The 20,443-nt window shown below is 44.8% G+C and overlaps 1 protein-coding gene across 1 annotated transcript; it reads right to left on the minus strand.

Moving 5' to 3' along the window:
• Positions 1 to 849: 849 nt before the first annotated feature.
• Positions 850 to 20,206, minus strand: LOC139575355 (ADAMTS-like protein 2). Its single transcript, XM_071400274.1, has 16 exons — positions 20,105 to 20,206; positions 19,613 to 19,755; positions 19,387 to 19,462; positions 17,806 to 17,908; positions 17,542 to 17,687; positions 17,233 to 17,356; positions 16,968 to 17,048; positions 16,346 to 16,521; positions 15,717 to 16,035; positions 10,309 to 10,627; positions 3,871 to 4,114; positions 3,464 to 3,619; positions 3,151 to 3,321; positions 2,712 to 2,888; positions 1,870 to 2,014; positions 850 to 1,417 (listed from the first exon to the last, which is right to left on the minus strand). The coding sequence occupies exons 1-16, from the start codon at positions 20,204 to 20,206 to the stop codon at positions 1,296 to 1,298; spliced, it is 2,604 nt and encodes an 867-aa protein (XP_071256375.1). The 3' UTR covers positions 850 to 1,295.
• Between the last annotated feature and the right edge of the window lie 237 nt (positions 20,207 to 20,443).

Consider the following 20,443-nt stretch of genomic DNA (forward strand, 5'->3'; position numbering starts at 1 on the left):
GTAGTAAAGCAGCCTAGTGTGGTGTAGTAGAGTAGCCTAGTGTGGTGTAGTAGAGTAGCCTACTGGGGTGTAGTAGAGTAGCCTAGTGTGGTGTAGTAGAGTAGTCTACTGTAGTGTAGTAAAGTAGCCTACTGTGGTGTAGTAGAGTAGTCTACTGTGGTGTAGTAGAGTAGCCTACTCTGGTGTAGTAGACTAGCCTACTGTGGTGTAGTAGAGTAGTCTACTGTGGTGTAGTAGAGTAGCCTACTGTGGTGTAGTAGAGTAGCATACTGTGGTGTAGTAGACTAGCCTACTGTGGTGTAGTAGAGTAGCCTACTGTGGTGTAGTAGAGTAGCCGAGTGTGGTGTAGTAGAGTAGCATACTGTGGTGTAGTAGAGTAGTCTACTGTGGTGTAGTAGAGTAGCCTACTGTGGTGTAGTAGAGTAGCCTAGTGTGGTGTAGTAGAGTAGCCTAGTGTGGTGTAGTAGAGTAGCCTAGTGTGGTCTAGTAGAGTAGTCCTAGTGTGGTGTAGTAGACTAGCCTAGTGTGGTGTAGTAGAGTAGTCCTAGTGTGGTGTAGTAGACTAGCCTAGTGTGGTGTAGTAGAGTAGCCTAGTGTGGTGTAGTAGAGTAGCCTAGTGGGGTGTAGTAGAGTAGCCTAGTGTGATGTAGTAGACTAACCTACTGTGGTGTAGTAGAGTAGTCTACTGGGGTGTAGTAGAGTAGCCTAGTGTGGTGTAGTAGAGTAGCCTACTGGGGTGTAGTAGAGTAGCCTAGTGTGGTGTAGTAGAGTAGCCTACTGGGGTGTAGTAGAGTAGCCTAGTGTGGTGTAGTAGAGTAGCCTACTGGGGTGTAGTAGAGTAGCCTAGTGTGGTGTAGTAGAGTAGTCTACTGTGGTGTAGTAGAGTAGTCTACTGTGGTGTAGTAGAGTAGCCTAGTGTGGTGTAGTAGACTAGCCTACTGGGGTGTAGTAGAGTAGCCTAGTGTGGTGTAGTAGAGTAGCATACTGTGGTGTAGTAGAGTAGCCTACTGTGGTGTAGTAAAGTAGCCTATTGTGGTGTAGTAGAGTAGCCTATTGTGGTATAGTAGAGTAGCCTAGTGTGGTGTAGTAGAGTAGCCTCCTGGGGTGTAGTAGAGTAGCCTAGTGTGGTGTAGTAGAGTAGCCTACTGTGGTGTAGTAGAGTAGCCTACTGTGGTGTAGTAGAGTAGTCTACTGTAGTGTAGTAGAGTAGCCTAGTGTGGTGTAGTAGAGTAACTTACTGTGGTGAAGTAGAGTAGCCTACTATGGGGGAAAGGCTTTGGGGGTGTCAGGCAATACTAAGAGGCGTGCTGGGCCCTGCAGGAATGGCAGCAGGCCTTGCTGTAGTACCAGTGACTGCACAGGTTCACCTTCAGAGTTAGAGAGCAGTTGGTGGTGGGTCGGTCCTGACAGCTCTCATCTGCATGACAGAGACATTTATGATATGTTCAACCATATGGAAAAAGTAGCCTCATCACAATCAGGAAATACTGTAATGACAAATCTATTAATTAATCAATCAATCTGCTTTTTTACCTCCATAATCTAAACGCTCAGGACTTTGGTCTGTTATGAAAGAAAGAGGTGCTTGCCCACACTAATAATTATCTCAGTTGTGAAAAGCAAAAAAGTACTGCAAATAATACAATTAAAAACAAGTGCTTTGACGATGCCGTGTTCTCCGGTCTACTTTTGCCTGTGACTAGACATAAGCTACTGTAACTCTCCTAAAGTTGCCAGAGGCTGTGGTTAGGTGCTACTTGTATAGCCTGATCTCAGATCTGTTTGTGCGGTCTTTCCAACTCCTATGGTCATTGGTGTTGGAAGACAGCACAAACATATCTATCTGGGACCATGCCATTGCTTACATACCTGGGGGTTCAGTGGGACAGGGTTGCAGGGCGCAGGTCTGCTTGGCCACAGGCTTGGTCAGGGGGTCACACCCTCTCACGATCTCCCTAGCCTGGTAGCACTTTACATCTCTCATCCTAACACCCACACCACACATCTTAGTGCACTGAGGAATGAACACACCACACATCTTAATGCACTGAGGAATGAACACACCACACATCTTAATGCACTGAGGAATGAACACACCACACATCTTAATGCACTGAGGAATGAACACACCACACATCTTAATGCACTGAGGAATGAACACACCACACATCTTAATGCACTGAGGAATGAACACACCACACATCTTAATGCACTGAGGAATGAACACACCACACATCTTAATGCACTGAGGAATGAACACACCACACATCTTAGTGCACTGAGGAATGAACACACCACACATCTTAATGCACTGAGGAATGAACACACCACACATCTTAGTGCACTGAGGAATGAACACACCACACATCTTAATGCACTGAGGAATGAACACACCACACATCTTAGTGCACTGAGGAATGAACACACCACACATCTTAGTGCACTGAGGAATGAACACACCACACATCTTAATGCACTGAGGAATGAACACACCACACATCTTAATGCACTGAGGAATGAACACACCACACATCTTAGTGCACGGAGGAATGAACACACCACACATCTTAATGCACTGAGGAATGAACACAGCAGCACTGCTCAAGGTTGCGATTTGATAGGACACCATATATGTGAGGTGTGTAAATACAATGTATTGCTCATGTCATGATGTTTTCAGATACAATGTCATGGTTGAAATTGTATCTCACCTCAGACCAGGGTGTGGTGTACCACTTGAAACAGGGCCTCTCAAAGCAGGTGTTCTCGTCCTCTGGCCTCTCACTGGCACCACAGTCCTCGTCGTCGTGGGTCTGGAACTTCCCAGCGGTGATGCCGGCGCATTGCACGATCCTCCGCTTCACACCGCGGCCACATGTCGTGTTACACTGAGAGGAAAATAAGACTGCTCTCAGCTAACGAATCTCTAACCAAGAGAACATAAACAAAACATCAAGAGAAAATATATAAAACATCACGAGAACATCAGGTAAACATTGTCAAAATGCTCATCATAACATCAACAGACCATTAATAAAACATAAATAGAACACCAACAGAGCATTAAGAGAACATCAACAGACCATTAATAAAACATAAATAGAACACCAACAGAGCATTAAGAGAACATCAACAGAAGGACCCAGTTACCCTCTCCCAGTCCTGAGTGAGCCAGTGTGGGGCACAGTCCTTCTCCCCACAGGGATGGATGGCCAGGGGCTTATTCTCCGGAGAGCACTGGGATTCAGGCACCACACGGCCCTCTGGTGTCTTACAGTACACGTGGCGTACCATCTTCCCCTGGCCGCACAACCCCGAGCACTGCAGAGGTCAAAGGTTAACAGGAATGACACAGCAAAAGTATTAGTGATCAAGAGCAACTTACAGCCAGTGCAATCACTATTCCTATCCGTCATCAATGTACCAACGAGATGGAGTAGTGTAGTGAAAGTAGTGTACTCACCGGCCCCCACTCTGACACAGTCCACTGGAGCTCGCAGGGCGAGCCTGTGCAGTTCTTAATGTTAGGGGGGCGGGTCGGGGGATCACATAACTTGGTTTCATCTGAACACCTGACCTCCCGGGTCACCTGGGCCCTGCGGCCACACTTGGCTGGACACTGGACAGGAGAGAGAAGAGGGCACAGGACAGACTCACTTTTAATATCATCTACAGCTGCCCAAACAATTGTAAGTAGGATGCAACAATGTACTTACTACAGTGTTCCCACGCAGTAATTCCTGTAATATAAACCACACACACACACACACACACACACACACACACACACACACACACACACACACACACACACACACACACACACAACCCCTGTCCCACCGTCAACTCCCACAGTATAGCTCCACCCACCTCAGTCCACTCGGCCACCTCCCATTGGGGGCCACAGGTGGGGCTCTTACAGGCGCGGCGCTCCAGGGGCCTCTCCAGTTCTGCCATGGTGCAGAGATCACTGTACACAGAGCTGTCCAGCCCGGGGGACAGCATCTTCCAGCAGCGCACCAGACGGAACTGGAAGCCCTCACCACAGGTACGAGAACACTCACTCCAGCTGCTGGCTTCCCACCTGAGGGTGAGGGAATGCACACAGAGTAGAGTTCAGGTATAGTTAGTGATCTTCTGAAGTCAATTAAATCAAATATTATTACTGTAAATGGTATGGTAGCGGCCAACACCAGTTTATAGTTCCTGGTTAAATGGGGAAAAGAGACAAACATTGTTCTCAATGAACTTTGATTGCCACATCGTCCAACTGGTAAACAGTCCATCACTGCTACGGCTGATTAACCTCAACATCAAAATCATAACAACCAGCGACATTCACATAAAAGTGACATTCTTGTCATACGTGTACTGGAACTGCTGTGTCCAATCCAGAGAGCTCGGTTTGTTGATTTGAAAAGTTTGTTGTTTTGAAAGTTTCTTAGTAGCTAGGTAACTTTTTAGTTTGGATCCCGCGACGCATTTGGCATCAGTTGCTGGGACTGCTTCTCTTTGTCCAGTGATCCTGCTGACCAAGGCCGGGTCTGAGGAGCTATTTGGCGTAGCAGTTAGCCTAGCTGCTAGTTAGCCGCCTATCAAGCTAGGGGGGTTTCTTGAGGGCTTGAACGCAGCCTGCGACGCGGTTAGCCATTGTGGCTGGGACTGCGGATTGTGCCTGGTTTGTGGCTGTCTAGATCCTTGCTGTTTGTTGTGTTCAATCTTCCCTGTGACCTGCCCTGTCTGGAACTGTGAGAAGTAACAGCGTAACCTACGTTGCTAGCTACTGTGACAAAGACCAAAGCCGGCGGGAGTACCGTTGAGGACAGTGGTGTCTATCACAGGTGAAAGATCTTTTAAACAAACAAAAATAGTTTTACAAGCAGTTGTTAAAACAACGAGAAAATAGCTTCGTGTTTTGTCCAAATACTGGTCGATTCAACTAATAAAAGAATGGACGACCTGACCAGAGAGGTCCAGGACCTGAAGAACAGTTTGCAGTTCTCCCAGGGCCAGATCAATGAGTTGAAACAGGAGAAGAGCAAGATGACAGCAAACTGTAAATCATTGAGAGAGGACATCAGTGCTGTGTGTGAATCCATGATAACAATGATGGATAAATCAGACTCGAGGGACAATCAATGCAGAACAACGTGGTTGTGGATGGAATTGCAGAATCCCCACATGAGACCTGGACGGAGCCTGAGGACAAAGTAAGAGAATTGATAACTGAGAAATTGAAGATGGACCACCGGAAGATTGAGGTGGAGCGTGCCCACAGGACTGGAAAACACACCACCAGCCCAGGTGACAGGCCCAGGCCAATAGTGGTCACGTTCCTGAGGTTCAAGAACAAGGTAGCTGTTCTGGAAAGAGCCAAGAACTTGAGAGGAACGTATATCTTCCTCAATAATAACTTATCCCAGCCATAAAAGCTACTAGAGCGCGTGGGGACATTGCTTACATCCGTTTTGACAGGCTCATTGTCCACCCTCCCTCCCAGAAGCCTGGAAGGGGTGAGAGAGCCAAGCCTATGGGTTCGTAGCTTCAACCCCGCAGCACACACACACACACACACACACACACATATCAATTGATTAATGGGCTGCTGAATGTATATATTTTTTTCTATTGCTTTATTTGCTCTTTTCCATATTATGTCTATCTCTGATAAGCTACCCAGAAAAAATAGCCCATATTAATTTATGTAGCCTTAGAAATAATGTTAATGAAATCAATAACTTGCTAACATCAGATAACATTAATACATATATCTGAGACTCACTTAGATTAATCATTTGTTGATACAGCAGTAGCAATACAAGGATACAACATCTATAGAAGAGACAGAAAAGCTATTGAGGGGGGGTGTTTCTGTATATATTCAGAGCCATATCCCTGTAATGCTTAGAGAAGATCTTATGTGAAGTGTTGTGGTTGCAGGTTCACTTGGCACATCTAAAGCCTTTTCTTTTGGGGTGTTGCTGTAGGCCACCAAGTGCTAACAGTCAGTATCTAAATAATATGTGTGAAATGCTTGATAGTGCATGTGATGTAAACAGATGTCTACTTTCTTGGGGACCTGAATATTGACTGGTTTTCTTCAAGCTGTCCACTCAAGAGGAAGCTTCTCACTGTAACCAGTGCCTGTAATCTGGTTCAGGTTATTAATCAACCTACCAGGGTGTTTACGTACACTACAGGGACAAGATTATCCACATGTATCCATCACATTTATACTAATACTGTAGAACTTTGTTCTAAAGCTGTATCCTTACCCATTGGATGCAGTGAGCACAATATTGTGGCTATATCCAGGAAGGCCAAAGTTCCAAAGCTGGGCCTAAAATAGTGTATACGAGATCATACAAAAGATTTTATGTGGATGATGTTAAGAATATGTGTTGGTCTGATGTGATTAATAAGGAGCATCCAGGTGCTGCACTTGATGAATTTAGGAAATTGCTTATTCCAATTATTGATAAACATGCACCTGTTAAGAAACTGACTGTTAGAATTGTTAAGGCTCCATGGTTTGATGAGGAATTGAAAAACTGTATGGTTGAAAGAGATGTACCAAAAGGAGTGGCTAATAAGTCTGGCTGCACATCTGACTTGCTGCAAATTCAGAAATGATATGACTAAACAAAAAAAAAAGAAGAAACTGTATTATAAAGCCAAGATCAATGATACAAAGAATGATGGAAAAAAACTGGAGTACTTTAAATGAAATTATGGGCAGAAAGACAAATTCAACTCCATCTTTTATCAAATCAGATGGCTTATTCAGCACAAAACCATTTGATGTTGCCAATTATTTTAATGATTACTTCATTGGCAAAGTGGGCAAACTTAGGCAGGAAATGGCAACAACGAACAGTGAGCCATTGTATTCATTCATAAAAAAAAAAGAAATAATGAAAGAAAAGCATTGCAAGTTTGAATTTTGTAAACTTAGTGCGGGAGAGGTGGAAAAATTATTGTTATAAAAAATGACAAACCTCCTGGCATTGACAACTTAGATGGAAAACTACAGAGGATGGTAGGAGTGGCTATAGTCAGCTATCTGTCATATCTTTAATCTGAGCCTCGAGGAATATATTTGTCGTCAGGCCTGGAGGGAAACCAAAGTAATTCCGCTACCCAAGAGTGGTAAAGCGGACTTTACTGGTTTTAACAGCAGACCTACCAGCTTGCTGCCAGCTCTTAGCAAATTGTTGGAAAGAATTGTGTTGGACCAAATACAATGCTATTTCTCTGTAAACAAATCAACCACATACTTATAGAGATGGGCACTCAACATGTACTGCACTGACACAAATGACTGATGATTGGTTGAAAGAAATTGATAATAAGAAAATTGTGGGAGCTGTACTGTTAGATTTCAGTGCAGCCTTTAATATTATTGACCATAACCTGTTGTTGAAAAAAACTTATGTGTTATGGGTTTTCAACCTCTGCCATATCATGGATTCAGAGCTATCTATCTAATTGAACTCAACAGCTTTTCTTTAATGGAAGCTTCTCTAATGTCAAACATGTAAAGTGTGGTGTAACGCAGGGCAGCTCTCTAGGCACGCTACTCTTTTCTATTTTTACCAACGACCTGCCACTGGCATTAAACAAAGCATGTGTGTCCATGTATGCTGATGATTCAACCATATAAGCATCAGCAACCACAGCTAATGAAGTCACTGAAACCCTTAACAAAGAGTTGCAGTCTGTTTTGGAATGGGTGGCCAGTAATAAAATGGTCCTAAACATCTCTAAAATGAAGAGCATTGTATTTGCTACAAATAATTCCCTGTGTTCTAGACCTCAGCTGAATCTAGTAATGAATGGTGTGGCTGTTGAACAAGTACAAGAGACTAAATTACTTGGCGTTACCTTAGAATGTAAACTGTCATGGTCAAAACATATAGATTCAATGGTTGTAAAGATGGGGAGAGGTCTGTCCGTAATAAAGAGATTATCTGCTTTTTTGACCCCGCATTCCAAAAAGCAAGTCCTGCAGGCTCTAGTTTAGTCTTATCTTGATTATTGTCCAGTCGTGTGGTCGAGTGCTGCAAGGAAAGACCTAGTTAAGCTGAAGCTGGCCAAGAACAGAGCGGTACGTCTTGCTCTTCATTGTAATAAGAGGGCTGATATAAATACTATGCATGCCAGTCTCTCTTGTCTAAGAGTTGAGGAGAGACTGACTGCATCACTTCTTCTTTTTATAAGAAACATTCATGTGTTGAAAATCCCAAATTGTTGCATAGTCAACTTACACAAAGGTCTGACACACACACTTACACCACCAGACATGTCACCAGGGGTCTTTTGACAGTCCCCAAATCCAGAACAAATTCAAGAAAGTGTACAGTATTTTATAGAGCCATTATTGCATGGAACTCCATTCCATCTCATATTTCTCAAATGAACAGCAAACCTGGTTTCAACAAACAGATAAAGCAACACCTCAGGGCACAACGCCTCTTCCCTATTTGACCTCGATAGTTTGTGTGTATGTATTGGTATTGATATGTAGGCTACGTGTGCCTTTTACAATTTTTTATTGATGTAGTTCTGTCCATGTCTACTAATGTTCTGTATTATCTCATGTTTCATGTTTTGTGTGGATCCCAGGAAGAGTAGCTGTTGCTTTTGCAACAGCTAATGGAGATCCTAATAAAATAAATACCAAAAAATATCACTGTCTGTTTTTTATTACCAGAGCAGAGATGTTTAGAGGAAAAGGGGACCAGGAGAGGGAGGTAGGAGGAGAATGAGAAGGTGTAGGTGGAGAGGAGGAAGAGCATGAAGAAGAGGACGAGGAAGAGTTTGGGTGCGGAAAAGAAAGAGGAGGAGGCAGAGAAGAAGAGAAAAAGGGAAACAGTCTTTCATTTAAACAAATAATTCAAGGTATTTGCGGCGAAGTGAAAATATGACTGGGAAGAAACATACTGTCAGACTGTATTCACCTCTGGGAGAAATGTGCAGAAATTAGTCACAGTTACACTGAGATATGCCGGTAAAGTATGATTCAAAGTTCCTGTGTATGTTCAAATAATCTGTCCCCCTCCTCTCCTACTTGTCCTTCACTTCCTCTACTCCCCCCCTCCTCCACCTCCTATCCTTCTCCTCATCCAATCCGTTCTTCTCCCCAGTGCAGGGGAAGACAGGGCGGGTCATATGATGTGTTTTATGGGGCACTGGCAGAGGAACTGGCAAAGTGGTGTTTGGACACAGCGCAGGGAAGCCAACATGAATTATAAATATGATGGAATGCAATCCCGGCCAGCTCTGAGCTTTAGCTGTCTCCTCTCCATGCGATTCTTGGGATGTCTCAGAAGGAAAAAAGAAGCTAGCATTGGATCGGTCCAGAAGCCAGCATGGAGCACATTCCATTCCCCTAGCCAGCCCAGCCAGCAGCACAGGCCCTTGTCCCCGGCGAGACTATACAGCACTTTTAAATGCCCCTCTGCTCAGGACCTTGAAATGACTCACTCTGGTCCTCACTTAGAGAGAGTAGTGTTCACTCCAACTCCTCAGCAGCAGGATCCCTTAGTGAAGAGAGGTAGTGTCTGGTAGATGGAAGAGGAAGATCAGAGGGGTTGTGGATGGGATTCTGAAGTGCTTTTTTTGGATGGGTTCCTATACCTGATAACAAGCTGATGTTGGGCCAACATTGGCTCAGCGTTGGGTTTTTGTTAGTTGAGAAGGATCTGTTAATTGAATGATTAGAATATTCCGCCCTGAAACATATAATTGTAGGGAATTGATTAGAATGTATAAAATCATAATCAATAAATGTGTAGTCCTAGTCAGAATTAGGGTAAAACAATATGTCTTTATGGTATTTTAAACACAGACTGTCTGAGCTCGGTGCCGACCTGACTAGAGATTTGGGAGAGAACGGGGAGTACGTCTCAAGGACAAGGTCTCCCTAATCTCTGTCGGCTGGGTAGTGAGAAGTGTGTGCATAGCAGGACAGTGTGTGCGTATGTTTGTGTGTATCTGTGTGCGTATGGTTGTGTGAATGTGTGTGTGTGTGGGAAGTCAGTATAAAATGATTTGTTTTGTATTCTTGACTTTAGAACGTCCCCGTGAATAAACCTTTTTGACTATTTTAGCTGGGCTTCCGTCTGTTTCATTCGAACAGGATCTTACAAATTCTGGTTTGCAGACTGAGTAATATAATTAAATTGGGTTATGTACCTGGAGAACATAATTCTCTTATCAGTTTTCCTTTTCAACTATATCTGCTATAACTATAACGATATGTGCCTATTTATTTCTGCTCATTGTGTGGATCTCTCCTTACTCTACCTGGTTCTGTTGGTACGGTTGTTGCTCCTCATCCCTGTCAGCAACGTCCTGTTGGGGAACAGCAGGTCTCCAGTATCATTCCTCCGCCGGTCCAGACTGAACTCCCCCAGTGAGCTTTTGAGGGGGAACTTCACGCTGCTATGGTCTACCTCCAATGGCCCCACCTCCGACGAGAACAGTCCCTCTCCCACGTCTGGACCAATCCGCTCGCCCAGCAAGACTCTCCAGATGAGGTTCTCTGGGTCTGGCTTCTCCTCTAAAGGCCTGCTGGCTGCCGGGGCAGGGACTGCTACACCGCCTGTGTGACTGCTGTTGCCATCTGTTGGGATGGCAGGAAGGGAGAGGAAAGTTTGAGAAATTATTAAAGTGGGAGAAAGCCTTATATACTCAGCAAAAATAAACGTCCCTTTTTCAGGACCCTGTCTTTCAAAGATAATTTGTAAAAATCCAAATAACTTCACAGATCTTCATTGTAAAGGGTTTAAACACTGTTTCCCATGCTTGTTCAATGAACCATAAACAATTAATGAACATGCACCTGTGGAATGGTCGTTGAGACACTAACAGCTTACAGACGGTTGGCAATTAAGGTCACAGTTATGAAAACTTAGGACACTAAAGAGGCCTTTCTACTGACTCTGAAAAACACAAAAAAAAGATGCCCAGGGTCCCTGCTCATCTGTGTGAACGTGCCTTAGGCATGCTGCAAGGAGGCATGAGGACTGCAGATGTGGCCAGGGCAATAAATTGCAACGTTTGTACTGTAAGACACCTAAGACAGTGCTACAGGGAGACAGGAAGGACAGCTGATCGTCCACACAGTGGCAGACCACGTGTCTGCTTCTTCTGTGCGTGATTTCCTGCAAGACAGGAATGTCAGTGTTCTGCCATGGCCAGCGAAGAGCCATGATCTCAATCTCATTGAGCACGTCTGGGACCTGTTGGATCGGAGAGAGTGCCTAAGACAGCGCTGCAGGGAAACAGGACGGACAGCTGATCGTCCTCGCAGTGGCAGACCACGTGTAACAACACCTGCACAGGATGGTACATCCGAACATCACACCTGCGGGACAGGTACAGGATGGCAACAACAAGTGCCTGAGTTACACCAGGAATGCACAATCCCTCCATCAGTGATCAGACTGTCTGCAATAGGCTGAGAGAGGCTGGACTGAGAGCTTGTAGGCCTGTTGTAAGGCAGGTGGTCGGTGATCCGATGGTCGGATTCGCGTTTATCGTCAAAGGAATGAGCGTTACACCGAGGCCTGCACTCTGGAGCGGGATCGATTTGGAGGTGGAGAGTCCGTCATGGTCTGGGGCAGTGTGTCACAGCATCATCGGACTGAGCTTGTTGTCATTGCATGCAATCTCAACGCTGTGCGTTACAGGGAAGACATCCTCGTCCCTCATGTGGTACACTTCCTGCAGGCTCAGGAAGTGTACCAGCATGACAATGCCACCAGCCATACTGCTCGTTCTGTGCGTGACAGGAATGTCAGTGTTCTGCCATGGCCAGTGAAGAGCCCGGATCTCAATCCCCATTGAGCACGTCTGGGACCTGTTGGATCGGAGGGATGAGGGCTAGGGCCATTCCCCCCAGAAATGTCCGGGAACTTGCAGGTGCCTTGGTGGAAGAGTGGGGTAACATCTCACAGCAAGAACTGGCAAATCTGGTGCAGTCCATGAGGAGGAGATGCACTGCAGTGCTTAATGCAGCTGGTGGCCACACCAAATACTGACTGTTACTTTTGATTTTGCCCCCCCCCCCCCCCCCCCTTTGTTCAGGGACACATTATTCCATTTCTGTTAGTCACATGTCTGTGGAACTTGTTCAGTTTATGTCTCAGATGTTGAATCTTGTTATGTTCATACAAATATTTACACATGTTAAGTTTACTGAATATAAACGCAGTTGACAGTGAGAGGACGTTTCTTTTTTGCAGAGTTTACTAAGCCGAACAAGAGGTGTTTCCTGGTCAGGTGCTCAAGAAGAACTCCTGGTGCTTTTTATGGAGTATGTAAAGAGACATTTTATGTGCAGTTTGTACACAACAACAAAACAACACACAAAGCCTTTCTGCACATTCCAAACGGTAGTAGAGAGTGCCTCATACCCTGACTACACCACTCGCGGTACTCAATTATTGCACCCACACTGCTCACGCGCGTCTGCGTTGCCAAGGGCTAGAATAGAAGTTCTTTCTATTTCTGACGCAGATCGCGCTGCAAGTCCTGCCTCTCCCATCTCCTCATTGGTTTATAGAAGCAGGTACCCACGTGCCATCTCCTCATTGGTTATACCCACGTGGGTGATTGAAAGACGAACTGTTACCGGTTGTCGTGGGAATACTATGAAAGTTTAGATGCCAATCACCATATAAGTTAAACGATGAAAAAGCCTGGAAGGAGGAGAGATGACTAGAAACGATTCGGTTGAAAGTTTTTATGTGTGGATTAATTGTCGGAGTAGAGGACCTTGTGCATTTCAGGTAAAATAACAACCTAATGTTTATATCCCAGGACAAATAACCGCAAGCTAGCTAAATAGGACAAATTAGCTAGCAAGTGCAAGCTAAATTGCCATAAATGTTTAATGCTTTTCGACCTGTCCCCAAATTAATGTCATTGGTTCAGAGTTTGTTTGATATTTTAACCTGCATGTTGTGATCGCGTTTGGTGTAGGGGGACAAAATACATTTATGCACGATGGCGCACGCGCGCAGCCGGTTTGGGTTCCGTGTCAGTCTCACCCAGTGGCCAAACTCCCTGCAGAACTGTCCCACAGTCCGAGTAGAGGGGCTGTCTGAGACCTTGCTGCAGGCAGGTAAGCAGGCAGGCCTGCACCTATTACCGCTCATGTTTGTGATGCAGCCATTTTTAAAAAGGAGGAAATTCCGGGGCTCCCTGAAGTTTTCATCTATCCTAGCTCATCTTTGTATGGGGGCCAGCAGAGAGGATGCTCTTACATTTATTTATTTTTTATCTCATCTGATATCTGAGCGGAGAATCAATAAAGTTTATTGGTTGCGAACACAGATTTGCTGTTATAGCAGGTGCAGTGAAATGCTTGTGTTTCTAGCTCCAACAGTGCAGTAATACCTAGCAATAAAAATAACAAATACATACATATAAAAATTGTGAAATTAAGAAATATCAGAACGAGCAAGGTCAGAAAACGGAATAAATATATTTATTCCGGTTACAGAACGAGCTCGTTCTGATATTTCTTAATTTCTAAATTTTTATTTGTACAGTATGTATTTGTTATACACTACCGTTCAAAAGTTTGGGGTCACTTAGAAATGTCCTTGTTTTTGAAAGAAAAGCTATTTTTTTTTGTCCATTTTAAAATAACATAAAATTTATCAAAAATACAGTGTAGACATTGTTAATGTTGTAAAGTACTATTGTAGCTGGAAACGGCAGATTTTTTATGGAATATCTACATAGGCGTACAGAGGCCCATTATCAGCAACCATCACTCCTGTGTTCCAATGGTACGTTGTGTTAGCTAATCCAAGTTTATAATTTTAAAAGGCTAATTGATCATTAGAAAACCCTTTTGCAATTATGTTAGCACAGCTGAAAACGGTTGTGCTGATTAAAGAAGCAAGCTTCCCTAAGTTTCTTAGGGGCATAATTCCTTCAGCCTCCTGAGCTTGAGAGGCGCTGTTGCACCTGTTTGTGTGAATTGACCATTTCAGGTTGTCAGTGATGTGCATGCTGAGGGACTTGAAGCTTTAGACCCTCTCCGATGAGGCCCCGTCGATGTGGATGGGGGCGTGCTCTCTCTGCTGTCTCCTGTAGGTCACGATCAGCTCCTTCGTTTTGTTGACGTTGAGGGAGTGGTTATTTTCCTGGTACCACTCCGACAGGGCTCTCACTTCCTCCCTGTGGTCTGTCTCGTCGTTGGTGGTAATCAGACCTACCACTGTTGTGTCGTCAGGAAACTTGATGATTGAGTTGGAGATGTGCGAGGCCACGCAGTCATGGGTGAACAGGGAGTACAGGAGGGGGCTGAGCACGCACTCCTGCGAGGCCCACGTATTGAGAATCAGTGTGTCGGAGTTGTTGTTGCCTACCTTCACCACTTGGGGTCGGCTTGTCAGGAAGTCCAGGACCCAGTTGCACAGGGAGGGGTTCAGACCCATGGCCCTGAGCTTAGTGATGAGCTTGGAGTGCACTATGGTGTTGAAAGCTGAGCTGTAGTCGAACAGCATTCTTCCATAGGTATTTATCTTGTTCAGGTGGGATGGGGCAGTGTGTAGTGCAATGGCAATTGCGTAGTCCGTGGATGAGTTGCTGCGATATGCAAATTGTAATGGGTCTAGGGTGTGGGGTAAGGTGGAAGTGATATGATCCTTAACTAGCCTCTCAAAGCATTTCATGATGAAAGAAGTGAGCGCTACGGGGCGATAGTCATTCAGCTCAGTTACCTTCACTTTTTTGGTACAGGAACAATGGTGGACATCTTGAAGCAAGTGTGGACAACAGGCTGGGATATGGAGAGATTGAATATGTCCATAAACACTCTAGTCAGATGGTCTGCACTTGCTCTGAGGACGCGGATTGGGATGCCGTATGGCCAGGGAGCCTTGCGAGGGTTAAAATGCTTAAATAACTTACTCATATCAGCTACAGATAGCGATAGTCCTGAGGGTCGGGGGCCCGCATCAGCAGCTCAGTGTTGTTTTCCCTCTCTCTCTCTCTCTCTCTCTCTCTCTCTCTCTCTCTCTCTCTCTCTCTCTCTCTCTCTCTCTCTCTCTCTCTCTCTCTCTCTCTCTCTCTCTCTCTCTCTCTCTCTCTCTCTCTCTCTCTCTCTCTCAATTCAATTCAATTCAAGGGGCTTTATTGGCATGGGAAACATGTGTTAACATTGCCAAAGCAAGTGAGGTAGGTAATATACAAAAGTCAAATAAACAATAAAAATGAACAGTAAACATTACACATACAGAAGTTTCAAAACAATAAAGACATTACAAATGTCATATTATATATATGCAGTGTTGTAACAATGTACAAATGGTTAAAGCACACAAGTTAAAATAAATAAACATAAATATGGGTTGTATTTACAGTGGTGTTTGTTCTTCACTGGTTGCCCTTTTCTTGTGGCAACAGGTCACAAATCTTGCTGCTGTGATGGCACACTGTGGAATTTCACCCAGTAGATATGGGAGTTTATCAAAATTGGATTTGTTTTCGAATTCTTTGTGGATCTGTGTAATCTGAGGGAAATATGTCTCTCTAATATGGTCATACATTGGGCAGGAGGTCTCTCTCTCTCTCTCTCTCTCTCTCTCTCTCTCTCTCTCTCTCTCTCTCTCTCTCTCTCTCTCTCTCTCTCTCTCTCTCCCTCCCTCTAAGTTATTGTATTGGTATATTGGTTTCTAGTATATTGTTGTTACCTGTGTATTGTGGTGGGGTTGGGCTGTCCTGGTCACAGTCAATGGCTGCTGTCTCCTCATACACCTCATTGGTCTCCTGGCCCTCGGCCCCTGCCATCCCGGCCCCCTTCTTCAACAAACGGTTCTGCTGAGTCTCAGGTATCGCCTTGTCATACGTGCTCCCGTTGGGGGCCACCATACTGCCCATCTCCACGGAAACCCCAGGGGCGGTGCTGTCGGGACCGGTGTAGACAGGGGGTTGAGGGACGGGGGACAGGAACTCCCGTAGGACGGTGTACTCGTACGTAATGTAAGGGATACGACCATTCTGGTTCCACACCTATGAGCAGACAAAAAAGCACCAGAGAGCTCACCCATTCCCTCCTGCTCTCTCCTACCAAACTCAGTCAATTGCACATATAAAGGAAGCAATTCCCTTACGTTGATGACTTTTTGCAAATCCAATCAGTTTTCCACGTTGATTAAACGTCATCACATATTATTTTTTTGTTGAAATTACGTGGGATTTTGTACCCTGCACCTACAAGTTACTGGATACGTGTACACTACTTCTAAATTAGAGATTACCCAGAGGCCCTGGCTGCTCGGCGAGGGGAGGGAGCAGAGCAGACCTCAGCAGGATACAGTACCAGAACATTGATGGCCTGGTTGATGGGCCCTTTGGCTACGATGTACTCGATTCCCGTCTCATACACATCCATGGGCCGCCGGTACTTGAAGACGGTAGCCGCCGCATGGAAGTTCTGGGGGCTGTCCACCTTGTAGTTTCCATTGAAAAAGAAGTTCCCCGCCTGATCAGTCACAGCTGTGTGGGAGATAGGATAGAACATAGTCTCATGGAGGGGATGGAGGACCATTGGAGGAGGACCGGTTGGTTGACTCTATGGAAAGGTCATATCTTTGATGTTCACTGTAAACTGGAATTTCTACTCCCCATACATGACCATAAATGAATACTATAAAGTCAATTCAAGAGATCACGAAGGAAATTAAAGTATATAGATGATCTGATTAATTTCAGTTGATTAATGTACTTCCTTTACCAACTTCCCACTATCAAGATTAATGGTTATCCCATTGCGGGGGAGAAAATACCCTTTGTATTTGCTGAAAATCTTGAATAAAATGTTTTACACCTTCTTCTTGTCATTAAATTATATGGATCCTAATGACATCACACCGTACCAACAGGAGACATTAGAAATGTTTGTATAGATGGCATAGGGAGCAGGATAAAAAGGAAGTACCCACCCAAAACATCAGCTGACTTCTTCCTCTCAATGATCTGGATGTCCCAGGAGCCCTCAGGGATTGTTGTGATAAAGGAGTAACCTTGGAGACAGGAAACAGGAAACATTATGATGACTCCATTTTACCTGCAACTAAATAGCCTGGACATCAGAGGAATCGGCTTAAGAATCACATAGACCTTGTTGTCAGACTCAGCTCTGAACTGTCTGTAGTTATCTTTCAGTGACATATTTGGGGGGCTTGTCACACTCGTACACACTCGTACCCAAACTGGTGGCCCCGCGGCGGAAGTTTCCATTGATCCTGCTGCAGCTGCTGCCATCCCCCTGACACACTCCACACGTATCCAGTGTATTGGGCGAGAAGAGCACTCCATCACACCCGATTGGCTGCAGAAATTATGTTAACACAAACAAGATCATTATCTTCTTGAATCATTTCAGCACATGCAAAGCCAGTTGAAGAAGTATTGATACACTTTTATCATGTGACCAGGAAAATAAGCCTTTCGGCCATTCTCACAGAATATGCAAAGCCATTTCCTCGGCAGATGAAGAAACAAGCGTTCCCTAACCTCACATCTGCCGTCCACACAGACCCCTCTGTAGTTGCTGTACTTGCAGGATGTTCCGTCTCGAGCAGGAACCATCAGCTGTCTCTGGCCGTCGGCTGTGGTGCAGTGCAGGTCACATGGGTTACTGGAGATATGGACATAGTCATCTGTGGATGGATGGATGGACACAAAGGCCAGCGTTCACAGTGTAATAACGAGCCTCGAGGACAGGCCACACAGGAGGGAATGACACAGAGCTGAGTGGGTTTAATATGGTTGTTTTACCCGGATACAGGGGTTTCCAGTGGTAGTTCCTGCCATTGTAGACCTGTGAGTTGAACGACCAGCACTGCTCTTCCCTGAAGCTTCTCCCAGAGGAAAGGCAGTCCTGCACAAGACAGAAAATATACACACACTTTTCTGTCTGTTCCATGTGTTTTTTATTTTATAATGGTTTTACAATATGTAATAAAAGGGTGCGACAGGGTCTGGCAACTCTGGAACAAAAGCCTGTTCACCCTGTTGCTCTTCAGGACCAGGGTTAATGGCCACAGCACTAAACCTTAAAGGGCAATCCGCTGTTGAAACAATAACAAAGGGGTTCCCCTCCACTGTTTCAGTAAAAAGCTGAGGGATGGGGCTGGAAAAATGTAACCACTCAAATTCATAGACTATATTCATAGATTAATGGCTGGTCGTTCAACTCACAGGTCTACAATGGCAGGAACTACCACTGGAAACCCCTGTATCCGGGTAAAACAACCATATTAAACCCACTCAGCTCTGTGTCATTCCCTCCTGTGTGGCCTGTCCTCGAGGCTCGTTATTACACTGTGAACGCTGGCCTTTGTGTCCATCCATCCATCCACAGATGACTATGTCCATATCTCCAGTAACCCATGTGACCTGCACTGCACCACAGCAGTGCAGTGCAGGTCCCGTGTGGCTCAGTTGGTAGAGCATGGCGCTTGCAACGCCAGGGTTGTGGGTTCATTCCCCACGGGGGGACCAGGATGAATATGTATGAACTTTCCAATTTGTAAGTCGCTCTGGATAAGAGCGTCTGCTAAATGACGTAAATGTAAATTATAGTTTTAATCATGTGTTGAGGCTATAAGCTGTCAGTGTTTGTTTACATTTACTTTGTTTACAAACATTGGAGTTAAACAATGTTATATTTGGGGTTCTGACTGGTACGACAGTTGAACTAAGCTCCTGAAGCATTTCTAAGTGGTCACGCCCTGATCTGTTTCACCTGTCCCTGTGATTGTCTCCACCCCCTCCAGGTGTCGCTTATTTTCCCCAGTATATTTATCCCTGTGTTTCCTGTCTCTCTGCGCCAGTTCGTCTTGTATGTTTAGTCAAGTCAACCAGTGTGGTTTTCACCATACTCCTTTTCTATTCTCTTTTGCTAGTCCTCCCGGTTTTGACCACTGCCTGACTCTGGACTACTTTCCTGCCTGCCTGATCATCCTGCCTGCCCTGACCTTGAATCTGCCTGCCCTTCGGTACCTATTGGACTCTGAGCTGGCTTTGACCATTTGCCTGTACATGACCATTCTCTTGCTCTTCCTTTTTGGATTAATAAACATTGTAAGACTCCAACCATCTGCATCTGGGTCTCGCCTTGTGCCCTGATAATAAGTTATATTCTTCAAAAATCAGTGGGTACATATCACTATTTTATAAGTCCAGAAATGTATGTAATACCTGCAGATTACCCCTTTTAAGCTAATTATATCTCAATTGATAAGAAAAAGAGCTGTATTAACTTCTGCATCATGTACTTCGGGTTGTGGGGTAATGTGTCAACATGCATTTTGCTAACGACAGGAAAAGGGATGGCAGTACTAGATGGATGCTAACCTTGGTGTTACAGAGGAGGTATTTTTTCTTAGTGCCAGTGCAGGTCATGTTGTCTCTACCAGCGGCTGCTTTCTTTCTTTGGATAGAAAATACATTTAATACATGTGCTAAATGAATAACTTTATGGAGTATAATAGAATAGAAAATAACAGCTTAGAATATAATTGAATAGAATAACAATAGAACAGAACATTATAGAATAGCATATTTCTTTCAGTGGACTGACCTCTGTTTGAGACAGTGCCTCTCCTGGGACATGACCCCACCTCCACAGGTGCGCGTGCAGCCAGTCCACTTGGCCCACTCCCCCCACCAATATGTGGTGGACTCCAGCTCATCCTCCAGACTGTTGGAGGCTGCCCCTTCCTCCTAGACACAACACAGCACCCTTAGAGAACAACAGCAGAACAGGGCCCTGTACACACAGTGTGACTAATTATAAGCATGTCTAGCCACTCTGACAATCTGAGTGAAGTGGAGACAAATGATATCTAATGTGCTCTCCTTGTAAAAGGAGTGAGAGAAAACAGCTGTGGGTTTTTGTGAGAGAACTAATATAAGAAGGACCAGTCAGAAGATGAGAGGGACAGAAAGACGGAGCAAGAGTGCGTGAGTGAACAACTGGCATATAGAGAAAAACAGAGAAAGAAAAGTGTGTGTGTATAAGCGATGGGCCATCATATGCATAGACAAAGTAAGAGAGAGGTGGAGAGCGTACCTGTCCCCTGGTTGAGAGGTTCCCTACAGACAAAGCCAGGGTGAGGAACCGCAGTAGCACCAGGCTAGACTCCCCACATTGTTCCCACGACCAGATCCACATCCTGACAAGAGAAAATATACAGATGGGACAGAAGAATAAGAGCTGAAGACTCACACCCATAAACGTTAACTACAGATGTAAGATCTTAATTTGATCACCCTGTTGCAGGAGAACATTTAACATGCATGTGAGGTTTAAAAAGGCTTCTAAAGTTATAAGACACATAATAATGATAATTTCCTTGTTTTCCTGCTGTATAAGACTGGCTCAAATTAAGATCCTACATCAGGTACTGAC

The sequence above is a fragment of the Salvelinus alpinus genome, chromosome 5 (genome assembly GCF_045679555.1).
Source record: "Salvelinus alpinus chromosome 5, SLU_Salpinus.1, whole genome shotgun sequence".
Classification (NCBI taxonomy): Eukaryota; Metazoa; Chordata; class Actinopteri; order Salmoniformes; family Salmonidae; genus Salvelinus; species Salvelinus alpinus.

Coding starts and splice junctions, on each gene's coding strand:
- LOC139575355 (XM_071400274.1), bottom strand. CDS start 20,206: ATGTGGATCTGGTCGTGGGAACAATGTGGGGAGTCTAGCCTGGTGCTA. Junction 16,036..16,345: donor ACCAGGCCATCAATGTTCTG/GTACTGTATCCT, acceptor GTCTGCTCATAG/GTGTGGAACCAGAATGGTCG. Junction 4,115..10,308: donor AACCGTACCAACAGAACCAG/GTAGAGTAAGGA, acceptor CTATACCTGAAC/TCTACTCTGTGTGCATTCCC.